General features: G+C 44.1%; 1 protein-coding gene across 1 annotated transcript in view; it reads right to left on the bottom strand.

The window, feature by feature from the left end:
- OTOA (otoancorin) overlaps window positions 1–14,040 on the bottom strand; it is a 57,374-nt gene extending 43,334 nt beyond the window's left edge. The window contains exons 1-8 of the mRNA XM_075994882.1: window positions 13,946–14,040; window positions 13,604–13,632; window positions 13,481–13,511; window positions 13,333–13,360; window positions 11,925–12,012; window positions 9,004–9,135; window positions 5,399–5,634; window positions 1,175–1,278 (exon numbers count right to left, since the gene is read on the bottom strand). Of these exons, the coding sequence (XP_075850997.1) occupies window positions 1,175–1,278; window positions 5,399–5,634; window positions 9,004–9,135; window positions 11,925–12,012; window positions 13,333–13,360; window positions 13,481–13,511; window positions 13,604–13,632; window positions 13,946–14,036 (739 nt within the window). The 5' untranslated portion in view covers window positions 14,037–14,040. The remainder of the gene's footprint in view (window positions 1–1,174; window positions 1,279–5,398; window positions 5,635–9,003; window positions 9,136–11,924; window positions 12,013–13,332; window positions 13,361–13,480; window positions 13,512–13,603; window positions 13,633–13,945) is intronic.
- Between the last annotated feature and the right edge of the window lie 3,903 nt (window positions 14,041–17,943).

The raw sequence follows: 17,943 nt of genomic DNA, 5'->3' as shown, positions 1-17,943 counted from the left end.
CTGTTTACATTACTGGCATTAAATATTTAACAAGTTGAAGCTGTTAGAGAAATTGTTTTCATTGATAATCTATATAGCCATTCTTTTCTCTCTTTTTTTTTCAGTTAAGGTATAATGTACACATAACATAAAATTTACCATCTTAACCACTTTTATTTATTTATTTTGAGACAGAGTCTCACGCTGTTGTCCAGGCTAGAGTGCCATGGCATCAGCCTAGCTCACAGCAACCTCAAATTCCTGGGCTCAGGTGATCCTCCTGCCTCAGACTCCCAGGTAGCTGGGACTACAGGCATGCGCCACCATGCCCAGCTAATTTTTTTTCCTATATATATATATTTTAGTTGGCCAATTAATTTCTCTCTATTTTTAGTAGAGACAGGGTCTCACTCTTGCTCAGGCTGGTCTCTGAACTCCTGAGCTCAAACGATCTGCCCTCCTCGGCCTCCCAGAGTGCTAGGATTACAGGAGGGAGCCACCACACCCGGGCCTTAACCACTTTTAAGTGTGTAGTTGAGTGGTAACAAGTACATCCACATTGTTGCACAACCATCGGTCATCATACATAACCAGCACTTTTTGCATCTTGCAAAGTCAAAACTCTGCCACCATTCTAATTTCTTTCTCTGTAAATCTGACTACTACTCTAGGACATAAGTAGGCTTTTAATAAACATCTGACCTAAACAAACAAATAACAAATAAACAAATAAACAAATAAACAAATCCTGACCTACTTCTGTTTTGGTTGCCAGGAAGCTCAGAGTTAAATTTCTGTGCTTTATTGCCTAGACTTTCTAACAAAATTACCTTGTGCTATTTTAATACAGATTTTTTAATACAGATGTTGGACTCACAACTGCCTATACTAAAGGTTCTCATCTAATCTAAGATGCCATCATTATTTACGTTCCACTAGAAAACTAGAACACACCATTGATTGTAAGATACAGATGTATCATTATTTCAGACTCTTCAACATGTGAAAAGTGCTTCAGTGAAGTGGGGTATGTGTTTTATTCCATAAGCCACATCGAATCCTTTTTGGAGGTGGCAAGGGTGGTGAAAATCATAAGAGACAATGAAACCAAATGCACGTTTTCAGAGATGAAGCAGCACCTCTTTGAAGATGTACTTCTCCCAGAAAGCGACCCCACCTCAAAGCACAGGCTCACCAGTGGCATTGGAGGACGTCTGCAAAATCCCAGTCATCCAGGAGTAGACAGCTCTCTGCGAATGAGCCGAGGTTTGGTCGTAGAGATCTTTGAACACTGCAGAGCTAAACGACACAAACACGGCATCCGTTAATAACAAACAGGCGGGAGCTGCTTTGAATGGGAGCCAAGACGGCAAATGTGCCCAAAGCTGTCCTGTGTTAAAAACCCTTCCCACTCCTTTGCTACATGTAGCAACTGCTCCCATTTCTACTCTTCCCCTTCACAGCTAAACACCTTTCAAAGAGTGTTCTGAACATACTGTCTCCATTCCCTCCCCTCTTGATCCTTTTGTGGAAGGGGAGGAGAGGATATCGATATTGAGATATAATTCATACACCGTACAATTCACCACACAAAGTGTACAATAGGCTCAAAGTTGTGCAACCCACAACTGATTTGGGACCATTTTAAGCACCTCACAAAGAAACCCCATCCCCTTGCTATCACCCCTCGATACCCGGTCTCCCCAACTCTTAGAAACCACTAATCTACTTTCTGTCTGTATAGATTTACCCATTCTGGACATTTCATATAAATGACATCATACAACATGCAGTCCTTGTGTCTGGTTTCTTTCACTTGACATGATGTTTTCAAGGTTCATGCGTGTCAGGGCATGTATCAGTACTTCATTCCTATTCGTGGCCAAATAATATTCCATTATATGGATATAACATATCTTGTTTACCCATTCATCAGTTGGTGGATATTTAGGTTGTTTCTGCCTTTTCGTCTTTTGTGAATAATGCTGCTATAAACGTTCAGGTGTGAGCTTTTGTGTGGGCACATGTTATGTGTTCATGTCTCTTGGGAACGTACCCAGGGGCAGCACCGCTGGGTTAAATGACAGCTCCGTTGAGCCTCTCCAGGAACATGCCAGACTGTTTCCAAAGCAGCTGGGCCACTGTACACTCCCACCAGCCGTGCAGGTTTCTGATTGCCCTGTATCCTCCTCGACACTTGCTATTCTCTGACAGCTTCGATTAGAGACCTCCAGCTGGGTGTGAAGTGCCTCGGTCATTTTTTAAGCCACTGCAATCTGGTTTGCCTATCACCACATCACCCCCTGTGCCGCAAGCCACCTCCTGCTCGCCTTCTCTGGAGGTCTTATTTGGTCCAAATAGGACTCGCCCTTTCACAGCCTTTGCACTGATCCCCCCGTCCCGCCCAACCTGCAAAACAGCTGAGTCTCCTCCTCCTGGAAGCCTGCCCTCACCCCCCCACTCCACCCCACTGAATAGCAATTCACCAATGGCCCATTCACCAACCTCCTCTAAGCTTAAACTTATCCTTGTCACTCCCCCAGCCAATTCATAATATATGTGAATAGGCAAACTTTCCCTGAAGCCCAATTGAACATCTCTATTTTTCTTTTTCTTTTCTTTAATTTTCATTTTAAGAACAAGAGTTGGTGAAAGAGCAGGGGTAGGAGGAAGATATAGTCCTTTTTAAAAAATGGTAAACATCATTTAAGGGAAAGCTTGCCCATCTGCAAAAATGCCGGCTCTCTCGTTCCCTGGCAGACTGGCCTATGGCAAGTTACTGAGTCTCTCTGGGCCTCAGTGTCCTCATCTGAAAACCGAGGGTGGGATTCATGGCATCATTCTCACAGGGAGAAGAGGGATGGCAGGGTGCAGTGGGAAGACGATAAAGTCAGAATTCAGTAGACCTACAGTTAAGATTAAGTCAAATCCCATGGGATCACCACAAGGACACCATCCCGTCTCCAGGCCTCAGTTTCTCTATCTATGACAGAAGATTCTGGATCGGATGATGGCCGTCTGGATGTCTTCGGTGGAAGCAGGGGCGTGTTCCACACTCTGCTCCAGAACTGGGAGCTGGGAGTCAGGCAACCTCACGTCTGCGTCGTTCTGCTGTCTTTCTGTCTGCAAGACTCGTAACCGTCCCCAGCTCTCACTCAGGACCTACCTAAAGCTGGGTTTCGCAGTGGACCTCTGTGGGTTTTGACTGGCCAGCACCCATCCCCCCTTTTCTTATAACAGCACCTCGATTTTTCTTGAGAACACCATGCTTCTCCCATTCTCGGTCCCTGTTGTTTGGGTTGGGCTTTGACCCACATCGAAGCCACTCAGCATATTAGATCCCTTTACCCACAGTGATTGGCTCAGGGATGAGCACATGACCCAAGTCTGAACCAATAGGAATCATGCCCAGTACTTTGCTTGGCACTGTTGGAAAGAGAGACACAATGAGGTCTCCCACGGACCGTGCTCTCAGTGGAGATAGGCTGGATCTGCCAGCGCTCCCTGAGCAGACAGCCTGCCTAAGAGTGAGGCCAACCCATGGGAGAGCAGAGCAGAGAGAGAGCCATGGATGTTCCTGGCGGCATAATTTGACCCTCTGGATCCAGCTGTGCCTGAAGCCAGCCTACACCTAAAACTATTCAACCACATGATCCAGTAATTTCCTTTTTGGCTCAAGCCAGTTCAAATGGGTTTTTCTGTCACTTGCAATCGGATGAGCAGTGACCAATAAACTCCCTCTCCTGGTGATGTCTTCTCTGCCTCCATGCTCCTCTGCATACAACCTGAGTGAATGAAGGAGGAAGGAGATGCAGAATGTAAAAGGCATTGTGTAGTGGCACGCAGAGCAAAAGGGATTCACGCGATACATGTCTTGGCCAAAAAGCAGACAAAAATAAGGTCAGTATATTGTCTCTTTCCCCTACATTCCTTTGGCTGCATGAATAAAACAGAATCTCCCATCTTGGTGTCATCATACTGATCTTTTCCTTCTTCTTAATCATTTTTAGATTTAGAAAAAGCCTTGTAGGGCCATATAAAGTGCTATAATTAGTAAAAAGGAGTGGCGGGGGTGGTGGTAACAATGCCTACATCCTTCAAGTCCTAGACGCGGTCCTCTAATTGGGTGTCCCTCTAAGTGTTGTTTCATACAGCTCACAAACATGAGCTGGCATGGCATCCCAAAGGGGGAAGAGTCTTCCTCTTTCAGGGCTCTGTCACTCCTTCTGCTGTCCTTCAGGGAGAAAGTCTCAGTTTAGTGCCAGTGAGTCTTTAACACACACTCAGCTCCTTGTTTAATCAATAAAACAGGCCCAAGACTCAGAGCCTTGGTCCCATGGACTGAATATTTGAGTTCCCCCCAACCAAATTCACATGTTTAAATCCTAACCCCTAAGGTGATGGTATTAGGAGGTAGGACCTGTGGGAGGTGATGAGGGTGGAGCCCTCATGGATGGGATTAGAGCCCTTATAAAAGAGACCCCAGAGAGCTCCCTCACCCCTTCCACTATGTGTGGACACAGTGAGAAGACATCTTCTATGAACCAAAAGGCAGGCTGTCATCAGACACCAAATCTGTCAGCACCTTGACCTTGGACTTCCCAGCCTCCAGAACCGTGAGAAATAAACGTTTGTTGTTTAACACATTAACTGCCCTGAGAGTTGTATTTCACTCACTCTAGTTTTGACCCTGGGGCTGCGTGAAGCATATATAAAATCTTACTTGCTGATGTTCTTATTGTCACAATGAATACTGACAATTTAATTCTAAAAATGTGGATTAAATGAATAGAAGTCAATAAATTTCATTTTTCTATTTATGTCTACCCTTAAATTACACTGGAAGTTTTTATTCTATTTTCATAATAAAACACTGTGTGGCCCCAAGGAAAAGTTACTAATTTTTTTGTGTTGCAGTCAATGTGTTAAGCCACCCAGTCTATGGTATTTTTTATTATAGCAGCCCAAACTGACCAGGTTGACTACCTAAGACACTTTAAGTAAGCAACATACTGAGCTAGGATTTAGTGACATTTTTTCATTATATTTATTTTTGTGATTATTGACTTAAGACAAAGGATACTGGTTTCCCATTTAGAGTCACGCTATCAAATTTACTTTTATAATAAATATTTTCAAGTAAAAACAAAATGAATGCCTATAAGGAAAAACACAAAGTAAATAATAGTACTGGTGGCACATAGGTATGGCAGAAATGGTGAGGACGGCACCAGAGCTACTGAAATTTGGGAGATCCTGTTTTGATCAAACCATCGCTCAACTCCGCAGATTTTAAGCGTCAGCTCCAGAACTCACACATCCACCTGTCCCCACCTGTAGGCAATTATTACCTCCTCCAATTCTCACTCAGCCCCTGCTGGGCAGATGTGAGGTTTAGAGGGTGAGAAGAGGAACTTACAGGTTCTTAAAGGCGTCCTCGCGCAGGTCCCGGGGGAGCCTGTCTGTGAGGTCTGGCTGGAGAAAGCTGCCTGAGGACGCCCTCAGCAGCCTGCCCAGAATCTCCACGCACTCCAGGGAGGTCAGCACCTGGAAACACCTCTCCAGCGTGACGAGAAACAGGCTGCGGTTCACGCCAGGGCTCTGCAAGGCTTGTTGCCGAATCTCTCCCAAGTCAATGATGGTGTCCTTGAGGTCCTAAAGCAACGAGAGGAGCTGGGGTCACCTTTAGAGCTGCCTCTCCATTTGGAAGCCCTGGGAATGACCACACATTGCAGCAGTGGGGAAATTCAGGATCACTGTTTAACACCATCCTGTTAGGTCAAAATTTCTAGAAGTTTCCATCACGTACAGAACAAAGTCAAGGCCTTCACCTGCTCCACTCACTCTGGAGCCTTCCCACTCTCCAAATACATAGAGGCATGACTGTCATGCCTCTAGCTAAATTCCTGCCCTGCTCCTTTTTCTGGCGAAATCCAGCTTATCCTTTAAGGCTGAGCTCATTGGCCATGTCCTGGGCGAAGGCTTTTCTGATACCCTCCAATGTCCTACTTCAGATCAGATCTCCTCCACGATGTGCTCCCAGAGGATCTTGAGCCAAACTCTATCATGCATTAAAGAAGCTCATGTACCTGTCTTCCCAAGCCCATGGTTCTCAACTCTGGTGACACATCAGAATCACACGGGGAGCTCTGAAAAAGTACCAGTCTCTAGCCCTACTATCTAGAGTTTGAACTGATTGGTCTGGGTGGAACCCAGGCATTGATTCCAGTGTATACTCAGGGTTGAGCCAGAAAAGTCCTTGAAGCCTAAGCCATGTACACAGTGGAGGTGTCTGGGGAAGAAGGAAGGAAGGAAGGAAGGAAGGAAGGAAGGAAGGAAGGAAGGAAGGAAGGAAGGAAGGAAGGAAGGAAGGAAGGAAGGAAGGAAGGAAGGAAGGAAGGAAGGAGGCTTTGATCCACAGAACCAAGGATACTAACAAAGTTTAGTCATCATCTGACTGATGCCTCTCTCCTTCCTCCCACACACCCTTCGAAAATAGCCTCCATTTTTGCTGAGCATCAACTATACACTAGGCAACTGCGCTGAGCGTGGGGCAAACATGCATCCTCTCACTTAATGCTCATGACAGTCCTCTAGCTTAAACCCCATGGGTCCCAGGGTCAGGCATTCCTAGGTTCAAATCCCAGGGCCTCCGCTTATTATCTGTGTGTCCTTGAGCAGATGGCTTGTCTTTTCTAAGTCGCAGTTTCCTCCTCCATAAAATGGAGATAAAGTCAGTACCTACTTTTTTGACTTGTGTAAGAACCAAATGAGATAATGATTGCAAAATGCCTGGTACCTGGTGAACACTCAACAAATGTTACATGTTATTATTAGCTCAATATCACAGGTGACTGAAATAAAACAGAATAAATAAGCAGCCTAAACATACAAGGAGCTGGGATCTGAAACAAGTGTATCTGAGCACAAATCCAAGCTTAAACTATGACCAAGTGTTTCCCAACTTCAGTCATTCGCTGCAGGTGCCGAACAGTGTAGTGGTTGAGAGTACACTTAGGCATCCTTAAGCAGAAGACTGTGGGTAGAATTTAGGGCATCTGTGAACATTGGGGGAAAAAATTGCACCCTCGTTTTTACTAGCATAGAACTGGTATTTTGCATTTCCTTCCTGGATGAATGTGTGCAATGAGGTAAGGACGGTGGTGGTAGGAGGATCTAAGACTTTGTCATCACTTGAAATCACGGATACTTTCAAAACACATTATGGTTGTTGCAGATATTTTGAAATCTTGTCTGCGCTCAATACTTCCTCAAAATTACGGAAGTTATTATACCTGCTGCTAAATCTTGTTATTGACCGTGTTAAAGAAGCACATAAATCGCTATGCCCCAAATGTGTTTGATTATAGAATGGGCTTCCTTTGTAATCCTTGGTGTTTTGTTTTATAGGTTTTAAAACATTATTCTGAGAAGGGGCCTGTGGACCTCACTAGATGCCAGAAGAGCTCAGAGCTGGAGTTAGAAGCCCAAGTCTCAACCTCAGACTTGCTGCTTCCAAGCTGCCTCACCTGAGGTTACTTACTAAACCTCTCCAAGCCCCAGTTTCCTTATCTGAATATTAGAATGGTAAGAGTCTTAATAATCTTTTTTCAGAAGGTCCTGGAGAGTGTTCAATGAGTCAGTCCAGGCATGTTAAGTCCTTAGAACAGTGGTCAGCAAGCTGTGGCCCACAGGCTAAATCTGGCCCACAACCTGTTTTGTGAATAAAGTTTTATTGAAATGCATCCGTGCACATTCATTTACTAATCATCTACAGCTGCCATCACCCTGCAATGGCAGAGCTGAGTAACTAAGACACGGAATGTATGCAGTTCAGAGCCTAAAATACTATTAAAATCTGGCCCTTTAGAGAAACAGTTTGCTGAATGATGCCTTAGGATAACTCACATAGTAAACCCTCAATGAACGTTAAACAATATCATTTTCCTAGGCCACATCCCCATGTTTGCCATATCTTTTCACTGTCTTTCCTATTATTTACTTCATATTTTTCTTTAAACTGAGTCTTTTTTATTAAATTTAAATTTATTTCAAAAGGAAACTTTATATCCTTACCAAACTGGTTTGATATGCTCATCACGTTTTAATAACAGACATTAAAATAAGTATATGTTTATTAAAATGTTTAAATTATTCAGCTTTTGGGAGCCACTGCTCCACACTAAATTATCTCTACTAAAGAAAACTCTGAACTGAGCACAGTGGCTCATGCCTGTAATCCCAGCACTTTGGGAGGCCAAGGTGGGAGGATCACTTGAAGCCAAGAGTTTGAGACCACCCTGGGCAACACAGACCTTATCTCTGCAAAAAATTTTTAAAAATTAGCTAGGCATGGAAGTGCACACCTGTAGTATGAGCTACTCGGGAGTCTGAGGCAGGAGGATCACTTGAGCCCAAGAGTTCAAGGCTGCAGTGAGCTATGATGATGCCACTGTATGCTAGCCTGAGTGCTAGAGCAAGACCCTATCTCAAAATCAAAAATGAGAGGGGGTGGGGAAAAGAGAGAGAGAAGGCAGGGAGGAAGAATGAACAACAAAACCTCACTTTCTGGATCCCAAGGACTTTCAGGGCTCAGAGGCCAGACTTTGTGAGGCTCCTGTATCACTAATCTCATTTTGTGCAGATTATCTGTTTTTGTTTTTGTCTCCCCCCAACACTGTAAGCTCCCTGAGGGCAGGGACAGTCTTTCATCTCCATGTCCCCTGGTGCATAGTGACCATTCATGACTCTTTACTGAACCAAACTATTAGAAGATCCTTAGTACCCCTCATTTCTAGGTACCCACAAGAATATGAATTATAAGGCTTTTCATTTGAACTTTGGAGATAGTGAGAAAACCTAGATCCTAAAGCTCCCAGGGGGTTGGGGAAGGGAGAAGAAGGGAGGGAGAGAAACAAAGGAGAGTGGGTGCCAAGGCCTGAGTCAGGCTCCATTTGGTTAGATCCAACCAATACCACCTGGCCCTGGACTTCCTCTCCCCGCAGGATGCCAAGAGCGCCTCACCAAGCGGCCCTTCTTGTCTTCCAAGAGGCACCTCATGGCAGTGCGGAATCGCTGAGTGTCTGTTTCCCTCAGGTCCTCCAGCAGCTTCTGGGGCTGGTGCAAACGCTGCTCCAGGTGGTTTTCCATGGCTGCCTGGACGTGGGGTGTGGGGAGAGTCGGCGAGAACAGAAGGGCAGGGGCACGTGGTCAGCACCATGGCCAGCAGCCAGGCCAGGCCAGGCCACCTCATTCCCTGCAGAAGTGTTTGGTTTGGCCAGCTCCTAATTTTCTCATTAGCTGCCAACATTTAAAAGCCAGGACATTCCTCACAAAATCCAGATTCCCAACTTGTCTTAGAAAATGCAAAGATTTGGCAACACCGAGCACGCGTCTCCTTTTTGCAGACCCCGGGGGAGAGCTGCCTGCTGAAATAACTCCTCAGGCCCAGCCAACCTGGTTTCCCCAATCCATGGCCTGCCAGGTCCTGTAGACGGGTGTGGCTTCAGGTCTGCAGCAGCCGGCCTTTGCCTAGAAAGCGTAGCACCCCCAGGTGGCGCTGCTGCTCAAACCTAAGCTGTCTGGAGCAAATTCAGACCCAATGAACAAACTCGGTGGCTTTCCCTCCAAGGAAAGAAGCAAAAGCCACCAACCTCTCCTGAAAGAGATTTCCTCTGCTATCTGGGGAATTATTTTCTAAACCTCCCTGACACAGAGGTGCTCTGGGACGGCAGCACAGTGTGACATTGTGGGCAAGAGGTGGACTCTAGACCCACACAACCCATATGCAAATCGTCACCTTGACACTAAGGCTGTGTGGCCTTAGACAAGTAACTTAACTAAGTTTGCTCCGTAAAATACAGGATGCTCAGTTAAATGTGAATTTCAGGTAAGCAACGAATAGTATTTTAGCATAAGTATGTCCCAAATGTTGCATGGGACATACTTATACTGGAAAAATTACTTCTTGGGTATCTGAAATTCAAATGTGACTGGGCATCTGTATTTTTATTTGCCAAATCAGCAACACTACTTCTGGGCCTCAGTGTTCCCATCTGGAAAATGTAGGGTTGTTAATGGGGATCAAGTGAGTGCATAAAGTGTTTCCAATAGTGCCTAGCACACAATCAGTGCTAGGACTGATCACAGGATAACAAAGTGCCAGTTGTTATCCTTTATCCTGAATGAGCTGAATAATGATTTACTTAATGTCTCTCCACCTAGAACGAAAGGTCCGTGTGGGTGGTAACATGAGTGTCTTGTTCTCCACCAAGTCCTCAGTGTCTATGACTGGCAGAAGGTAGATGTTAAATAAGTAGGTACTGAATAAATAAATGAATGTGGAATATATGGGAAGAGAAGTAGTATATCTACTAATCAGATTAAAATAGATACATCTCACGAGAAGCCTTAGAGCTCAGGAGAAAAGAGGCAGGCATTGCTTCTCTTGAGGTTGTCACAACTAACAAACAGGAGAAGGTTGATAGACGCCATGTGGGGCTGACAGCCACCTCCAGCTAGAGGGTGTCCCGGTACGTGGTGGACAGTCAGCTCTCTGAGTGTAGCCATGATGTGAATGTTGGTTGATATTTTCATTTTTGTTAAAACAGAAGTAAAAATTGAAACACGACACGTGTCAGAACTGTATTCCTTGGTTAGTAGCGTGAGTGGCTTCTTTCCCAAACCGGGCAATAGTTTTTATTTATTTAATTATTTATTTTTTTGAGACAGAGTCTCACTCTGTCGCCCGGGCTACAGTGCCGTGGCGTCAGCCTAGCTCACAGCAACCTCAAACTCCTGGGCTCAAGCGATCCTTCTGCCTCAGCCTCCCAAGTAGCTGGGACTACAGGCATGCGCCACCATGCCCAGCTAATTTTTTCTATATATTTTTAGTTGGCCAATTAATTTCTTTCTATTTTTTAATAGAGACGGGGTCTTGCTCTTGCTCAGGCTGGTTTCGAACTCCTGACCTTGAGCGATCTTCCTGCCTCGGCCTCTCCGAGTGCTAGGATTACAGGCGTGAGCCACCACGCCCGGCCAAGTTTTTAAATGCTGAAAGAATATTTTCTCACTTTTTTGTGCTATTCACAATATAATGGTAAAGACACAACATGCCACGCTCAGCTAATGGTCACGCTGAAGAGGCATGTGCGGTCCAATTTACCGCGGTCCACACCGTGCCCTAGTGCCCCTTAGGGCAAATATCTTTTGCCACCTGGCAACATGCTTGTGCAGTTGTTTTCTTTATGGGAGGGTTAAAAGGAAGAAAAATATTTCTTGGACCCATTACTGTGAGGCTGATAATTATGCCCCAATATCCACTGGCCCTCTGCTCTTTTTATCAATAGAACCCCTCAATTTTTAGCTGGGCACATGGCTGCTTTGCAGTGCAATGTGACTGTGGCATGTGAGCCAATGGAACGTGAGCAGATGAAACTGGGTGACTTGCTAGTCACATCCTTAGAAGAGAAGATGCTCACCGTCCACTGCCTCTTGTCACCCCCTCCCCCGGGTTGGAGAACGAATGTGGTGTTTCAACCATGTGGACAACAACCCCCTAAGAGGTGACAGAGCAAAAAGATAAAAGGAATCTGAGTCCCTGGTGATGTTTTGGAACAGATCTGCCTGGTCCCTCTGGATCTCCCACTTAGCTCTGGACTATTACATGAGAAACTAATAAATGAAATTGCTTCCGTTGCTGTAGTTTTGGGTCTCCTTGTTACAGTGTCTCACCCTAATATACCTTGTCTCCATCAAAAGTTGGAAAATGGAAAGAAAGACAAAAGTGCTTGTATCACGTTTCAAGAAAAACTGGGCAGAAAGCTTTTCTTTGCAGAAGTCAAGAATTTCTCTATGCCCAGCCCACTTCTCCAACTTCCCTGGCCCCTGAGTTTGCAATCCCTGAGCATGAGAGGGGACCACACGCGTGAGTCTCAGGTACACACCTGCAGGCTGGACATGGTGAAGGGAACATGCCGTGCATCCAGGTAGGCCAGGACTCTATCCGACTGGTCTGCCGTCCACACGTGGGAGCTTCGGTTGAAGACAGACAGGAGAAGGTCACAATGACAGGTGCCCCTACAAGTGGCACTGCACTAGCTGAGTGGCCCAGAGACAGGAGTTCAGAAAGAGTGGTGGGAATGGGCCAGGGATGCTTGGAAGTAGGAGATTTCTTAACCGGGCAAGTGCTGGGGAAGTTTCCAGCTCTAGGAATCTGCCTGGACCCCATTCTTTCAAAGACAATTCTCCATTTCTGAGCTGTGTGCTACTTCCTCATTCCCATTACAATCCCCTTTGGGTTGACTACAAGCCAAACTGCTTGACATGGAACGATGTCCTCACTACATTAAGTTTAAGTGGCAGGTGCCATGTGTGCCACAGGAGCCTGGAATAGCACAGTTAAGAGTGTGGGCTCCGAACCTGGGTTTGAACCCTGGCTCTAACACATAGTTATGTGGCCTTAGGCAACTTGATTTTTTGTGCCTCAGTTTCCCTTTCTATGAACTATGGCCAACGATGGTGAGGATGAAATTCACTCACACACATAAATTGCTTAAAACAGTGCCCAACATGCAGTAAATGCTCAGAAAGCCTTTTACAATCCCACATTTGTTATAAATAAATAGATGGATGGACCGGTAAATTAGTAAATAAATAAAACATGTAGGCTGGAAAAATATATCCAAAACTATCAATCAGCATTATCTTACGGAGAGGAGTGTTTACAGGGATCTCTCACTTTCACATAATTGGGTGTCCCAGACGTGGGGTCCCAAGGCCCCCATCTTTTCTCCTTCATAGAACTCACCATATTAGAATTATTTGTTAATAGTGGCCCTTCCACAATACCACCTAGCTCCCTGCCCCACGTCTCCAGTATCTAACACAGGCCTGTGTGCAGCATGTAGCATGACAGAGATATGATGGGCCCTGGATCCAAGCTTCCGGTCCATATCCCAGCTGTGGTCTTTCCATCCAGCTGTGTGGGCCACAGCTGGGATAATCGCCCCCCCGCCCCCGGGGCCTCTCATTATTCTGTCCAACGGGACAACAAGAAGACCTACGTCCTAGGGCATTTGTCAGGGTTAAATGTGTTTCTATGCACCAGGCACTGAGAGCAGTACTCACTAACTACATAGTAAGCACGCGATCAGTTTTGGCTCCTACGCTAGAGCCTAGGAGGAATAAAGGTTTGTGGAACAAAGGTGTTGACTTTTAAAACACTTGTGCGTGGGTTGACTCTTTTTTTTTATAATGAGCGCGTATTGCTTTTTATAATGAAGCAATTTCCATTAAGAATTTTTATTAAAGATCTATCCCATCCCTTCCCCTCTCCCCTGGAGGGCAGGTTACCTTTGAAACTGTATGAGATCCAGTAATGCTACAATGGGAATAAAATGAAAAGACAACTTAAAAAGGAATCATTCCAGAGAGATCACAGCCTCATTCTGTTTGAAATTCTTAGAAGCAGCCAATGGAGACAGAGGGGCACATACATTACCATTCAGATAGCTTCCGTCTATTATTTCTTCCTAAAAGGCAAAGAGATAACATCAACCATGACACCCAAAAGTTGGCAGTTCCAGTGGAGGGGATTTTGATTAAAAGAAAATGGAATACTCACTGCCATTTTTTGCAACAACGGATGCAAATCTGTAAGAAAGCCATGGAATGGATAACTAGAATTGAATTGTGTGACCTTCAAAAATGCAAACATGAGTTAGGAAGAAAGCCCCTAAAAATGCTGCTCAAAAAGGAAATCTTTAGTGTGTCTTAATTATACCTGTGCTCAGCTGGGAAAATCTTGGTTTGAAAAACTTTCTTAGAATAATCCTTAGAAATCCTACACACATACACGCACACACACTCGAACAACTTAAGGCATCATGTACCTAAATTGATCTATCCCGATACATCCCCTGAGATGTCTGGAAACCATGAAGGGTGATCCTTCCCTCGTACTTACCCTCACTGGAATCTGGAATTCTCTGACTCGCCACGCCATGGCTCAGAGCAAGAAACAGGAAAAGGGTGTACGTCGTAGGTTCCTGAGACATTCTCCTGCAGTCAATTCAAGCATAGAAGTGATTCAGTTTTGGTTTTTAAAATATATTTAAGGACATTAAGAAGACAAAAGGGAAACACAAGTAAACCCAGAATCCCCTGAACTTTTAAAAAAAAAATAACCTTAAAATCCCATCGACTTTGCCCCATCTAAACCTCTATTCTAGTCTAAGACACAATGATCACTCTCCTTGGCGACTACAATGGCCTATTTTTCTTCTTACCACCATCTTCCCTCCCCTCCATCCAGCAAAGAGGAATATTCGTAACATTACGAACATTTGTGTACAGGTTTTTATGTGAACACAAGTTTTCATTTTTCTGGGATAAATGCCCAAGAGTGCAATTGCTAGGCTGTATGTTAAGTGCATGTTTAATTTTATAAGAAACTACTAAACAGGAACCTCTCCAAATGTCCTTCACTGGGTGAATGGTTAACCAGGCATCCTCAAACTACGGCCCGAGGGCCCCATGTGGGTGTTTTTGCCCGTCTGATTTTTTACTTCAAAATAAGATATGTGCAGTATGCATAGGAATTTGTTCATAGTTTTTTTTTAAACTATAGTCCGGCCCGCCAATGGTCTGAGGGACAGTGAACTGGCCCCCTGTTTAAAAAGTTCGAGGACCCCTGCGTTAAACTAACTGTGGTATATCCAAGGCATAGAATAGTACTCAGCAGTAAAAAAGGAATGAACTATTGATACATGCAACAATCTGGGTGGACATAAAGGGAATTATGTTGAGTGAAAAATGTCAACAAAAGGTTATATATTGATGATTCCACTTATCTAACATTCTTGAAATAAAAATATAGACATTGAGAACAGATTAGTACTTGGGGAGGAGATGTGGCTACTAAGAGAAGCATGAAGGACACTTATGGTCATGGGAAAGTTTGGGGTCTTGGTTAGGCTGGTTGTCACATGCATCTACATACGTGACGAAATTGAAGAAAACAATGTACAGACACACACAAAGAAGCGCGTGTAAAACTGGCGAAATCTGAATAAGCTCTGAGGATGGGACCATGAATTCCTGAATTTGATATACTATTGTTATGCAAGGTGTAACCACTGGGGGAAACTGAGTACACAGGATATTTCTTTTGTAACTTCCTATGAATCTATAGTTATTTCAAATTTTTAAAAAAAATGTTAGTTCTAGTGTTCAGTACCACGACAGGATGAATATAGTTAACAATAGTGTATTATATAGTTTCAGATATCTAGAAGAAGGATATCGAATGTTCCCAACACAAAGAAATGATACAATTTGAGATGATGCATATGCTAATTACCCTGATCTGATCACTATACACTATATGCATCCAAACATCACTATATACTCCATAAATATGTGCAATTATTATATGTCAATTTAAAATAAAATAATAAAAAATACATTTTAAAAATACTCAAAGGGGGAAAAAACATATTATGTGCATAGGAAAAAGGACTAAACTACTAATACCTGCAAGAACATGGATGAACCTCAGAAGCGTTCTGCTGACCAAAAGAAGCCAGCCACAGAAGAGTACATATGCCTGATTCCATTTCTATGAAACTAAGATATGGAAAATAATCTACAGTGACAGAAAACAAGTCGGGAGTCTCCCGGGGCACTACAGAGTGCTGTGGGAGGAGTTTATTAAAAAAGGCTTGAAAAAAGGGTTCAAAAGAACTTTTAGAGGTGATGGAAATGTCCATATCTTGATTGTGGTGGTTGTTACAGAGATACATACATTCACCAAATCTCATTGAACTGTACACTTAAAATGCATGCTTTTTTTTTTCTTTTCTTTCTTTCTTTTTTTTTTTTTTTTTTTTTTTTCTTGAGGTCTTGCTTGACAAGGTGTTGCTCTGTCACCAGGCTAGAGTGTAGCAACAAGATCATAGCTCACTGCAACTTCAGACTCCTGGGCTCGAATGATCCTCCTGCCTCAGCTTCCCCAGTAGCTGGGACTACATGTGTACAGCACCACACCCAACTAATTTTTCTAATTTTGTAGAGATGGGGTCTCACTATGTTGCCCAGATTGATCTTGAACTCCTGGCCTCAGGTGATCCTCCTGCTTCAGCCTTCCAAAGTGCTAGGATTACAGGTATGAGCCACCACGCCTGCCCCATTTTATTGTATGTAAATTGTACCTAGAAAAAGTTAATATCAAAAGAGAAAGAGAAAAACACGGACTATGGAGCCAGACCACCTGATTCGAATCCCATCTCTACCATTTACTAGCTGTGTGATGGTGGACAAGTTGCTTAACCTCTCTGTGCTTCAATTTCCTCATCTGTGAAATGGGGTTAATAATGGTACCCACGTCCTAGTGTCATATGAGGAAATCACCTTTACAACAGGGCTTGACACAAAGTAAGCTCTATATACAGGTTTATTAAATAAGCAAATAAGCCAGATTGCTGTTCTCAAAATTTAAATCTACTCATGTCACCCTCCTCCAGTTGCCCTCAGGATAAAGCCCAAAACATTTTCAGTGGCCTTGTCACTCTCCTCTTTGTCCCTCGCTCCCCAAGGCTCCTGCTTGGACCGTCTGTCTGTCCCCCCAGTGTGGCACTCCTCCTGGTAGCAAAGCCCTCTCACAGGCTGTTCCTCTACCCGGAAGGCTTTCCCCTCCCTCTCTGTCTGGCTAACATCAACTCATCAATGAAGACTTCCCAGAATTCTCTAAGCCAAGGCAACCAGAAGAAAAGGCCAACAATACTTCTCTTTTATAGCACCAAGCACACCTATAAACACATATTTATATTTGTGTAATTATTTCATGCATTCATTCACTAAATATTTATTGTGTGCCAGGCATTAGTCTATGTCCAAAGAATACAGCAGTTTGCAAAACTAAGTCCCCGCCGGTGTGCTGGGGTGACCAGGCAGAAAATAAATAGATAATCCCGTAAGTATACTACGTCAGGGAGGGATGAGTGCCAGGGAGAAAAATGAAATGGGGTAAGAGAAGGACAATGAAGCAGTGGCTACTATTGTAGACAGTGTGGTCGGGGGAGACCTGAGGAAGTGACATTTAAACGGAGATCTGAGGGAGTGAGGAAATAGATCATGGGAATATCTGGGGAAAGAAAGTTCCAGAAGGAAAAAATGATAGTGCAAAGGCCTTGAAGTTAGGAGCATAGTTTGCATGTTCTTCAATAAATCGTAGGAAGAGGATGAGAGCAGTAGGGGGGAGGCTGGAACGGTCAAAGCCAGATCGAGTAGGGCCTTAAGGACATTGTAAGGACATTGGCTTTAACTTGGAGGGAGACCAGAACCCCTGAAGGGATAGCATGCCAGAAGAAGGGCATGCTCAGACTTTTATTTTAACTGGATCAAGCACGCTCATTGCACTGTTGAGAATATTCCAGAAAGAGGCAATGCCCATAGCAAAGAGACCAATCTAGAAATGAGATGACAGTGAGTTGGTCACAGATAGCACTGAGGGTGGTGAAAAGTGATTGGATATAAGGAATAAAAGAAACAAAGAACTCATAGGTGACACCAAGGATTTGGGCCTGAGCATATAGAAGGGGAGATGGGGAATTCCATGGGAGTTGCAAGTTTTGGGGAGGATTTTGGACATATTAAGCTTGAGACACCTACTAAACACATGAGCAGAGATAGCAAGTGGGCAGTTTGGTGTTTGAGTCTGAGTTCAGGAGAGAAGGCCACACTGAACCTATCTATGCAGAGATGTTCAGCATATATTTAAACTTCTAACACTGGAAGAGATCACCAAGACAGTGAACGCAGGGAGAAGCTATAATAGGTGCCCTGGACTGAGACCCAGGGCACGTCATTGCCAAGATGTTAGGTAGACTAGGTACAACCAGCAAAAGCAAGATTGTGGAAAAGTCTCCAAAACAAACAATCTAGTTTCTCCAGCCAATATATTAC

The sequence above is a fragment of the Microcebus murinus genome, chromosome 19 (assembly GCF_040939455.1).
Source record: "Microcebus murinus isolate Inina chromosome 19, M.murinus_Inina_mat1.0, whole genome shotgun sequence".
Taxonomy (NCBI): Eukaryota; Metazoa; Chordata; class Mammalia; order Primates; family Cheirogaleidae; genus Microcebus; species Microcebus murinus.
This window is presented reverse-complemented; position numbering and strand designations above follow the sequence as displayed.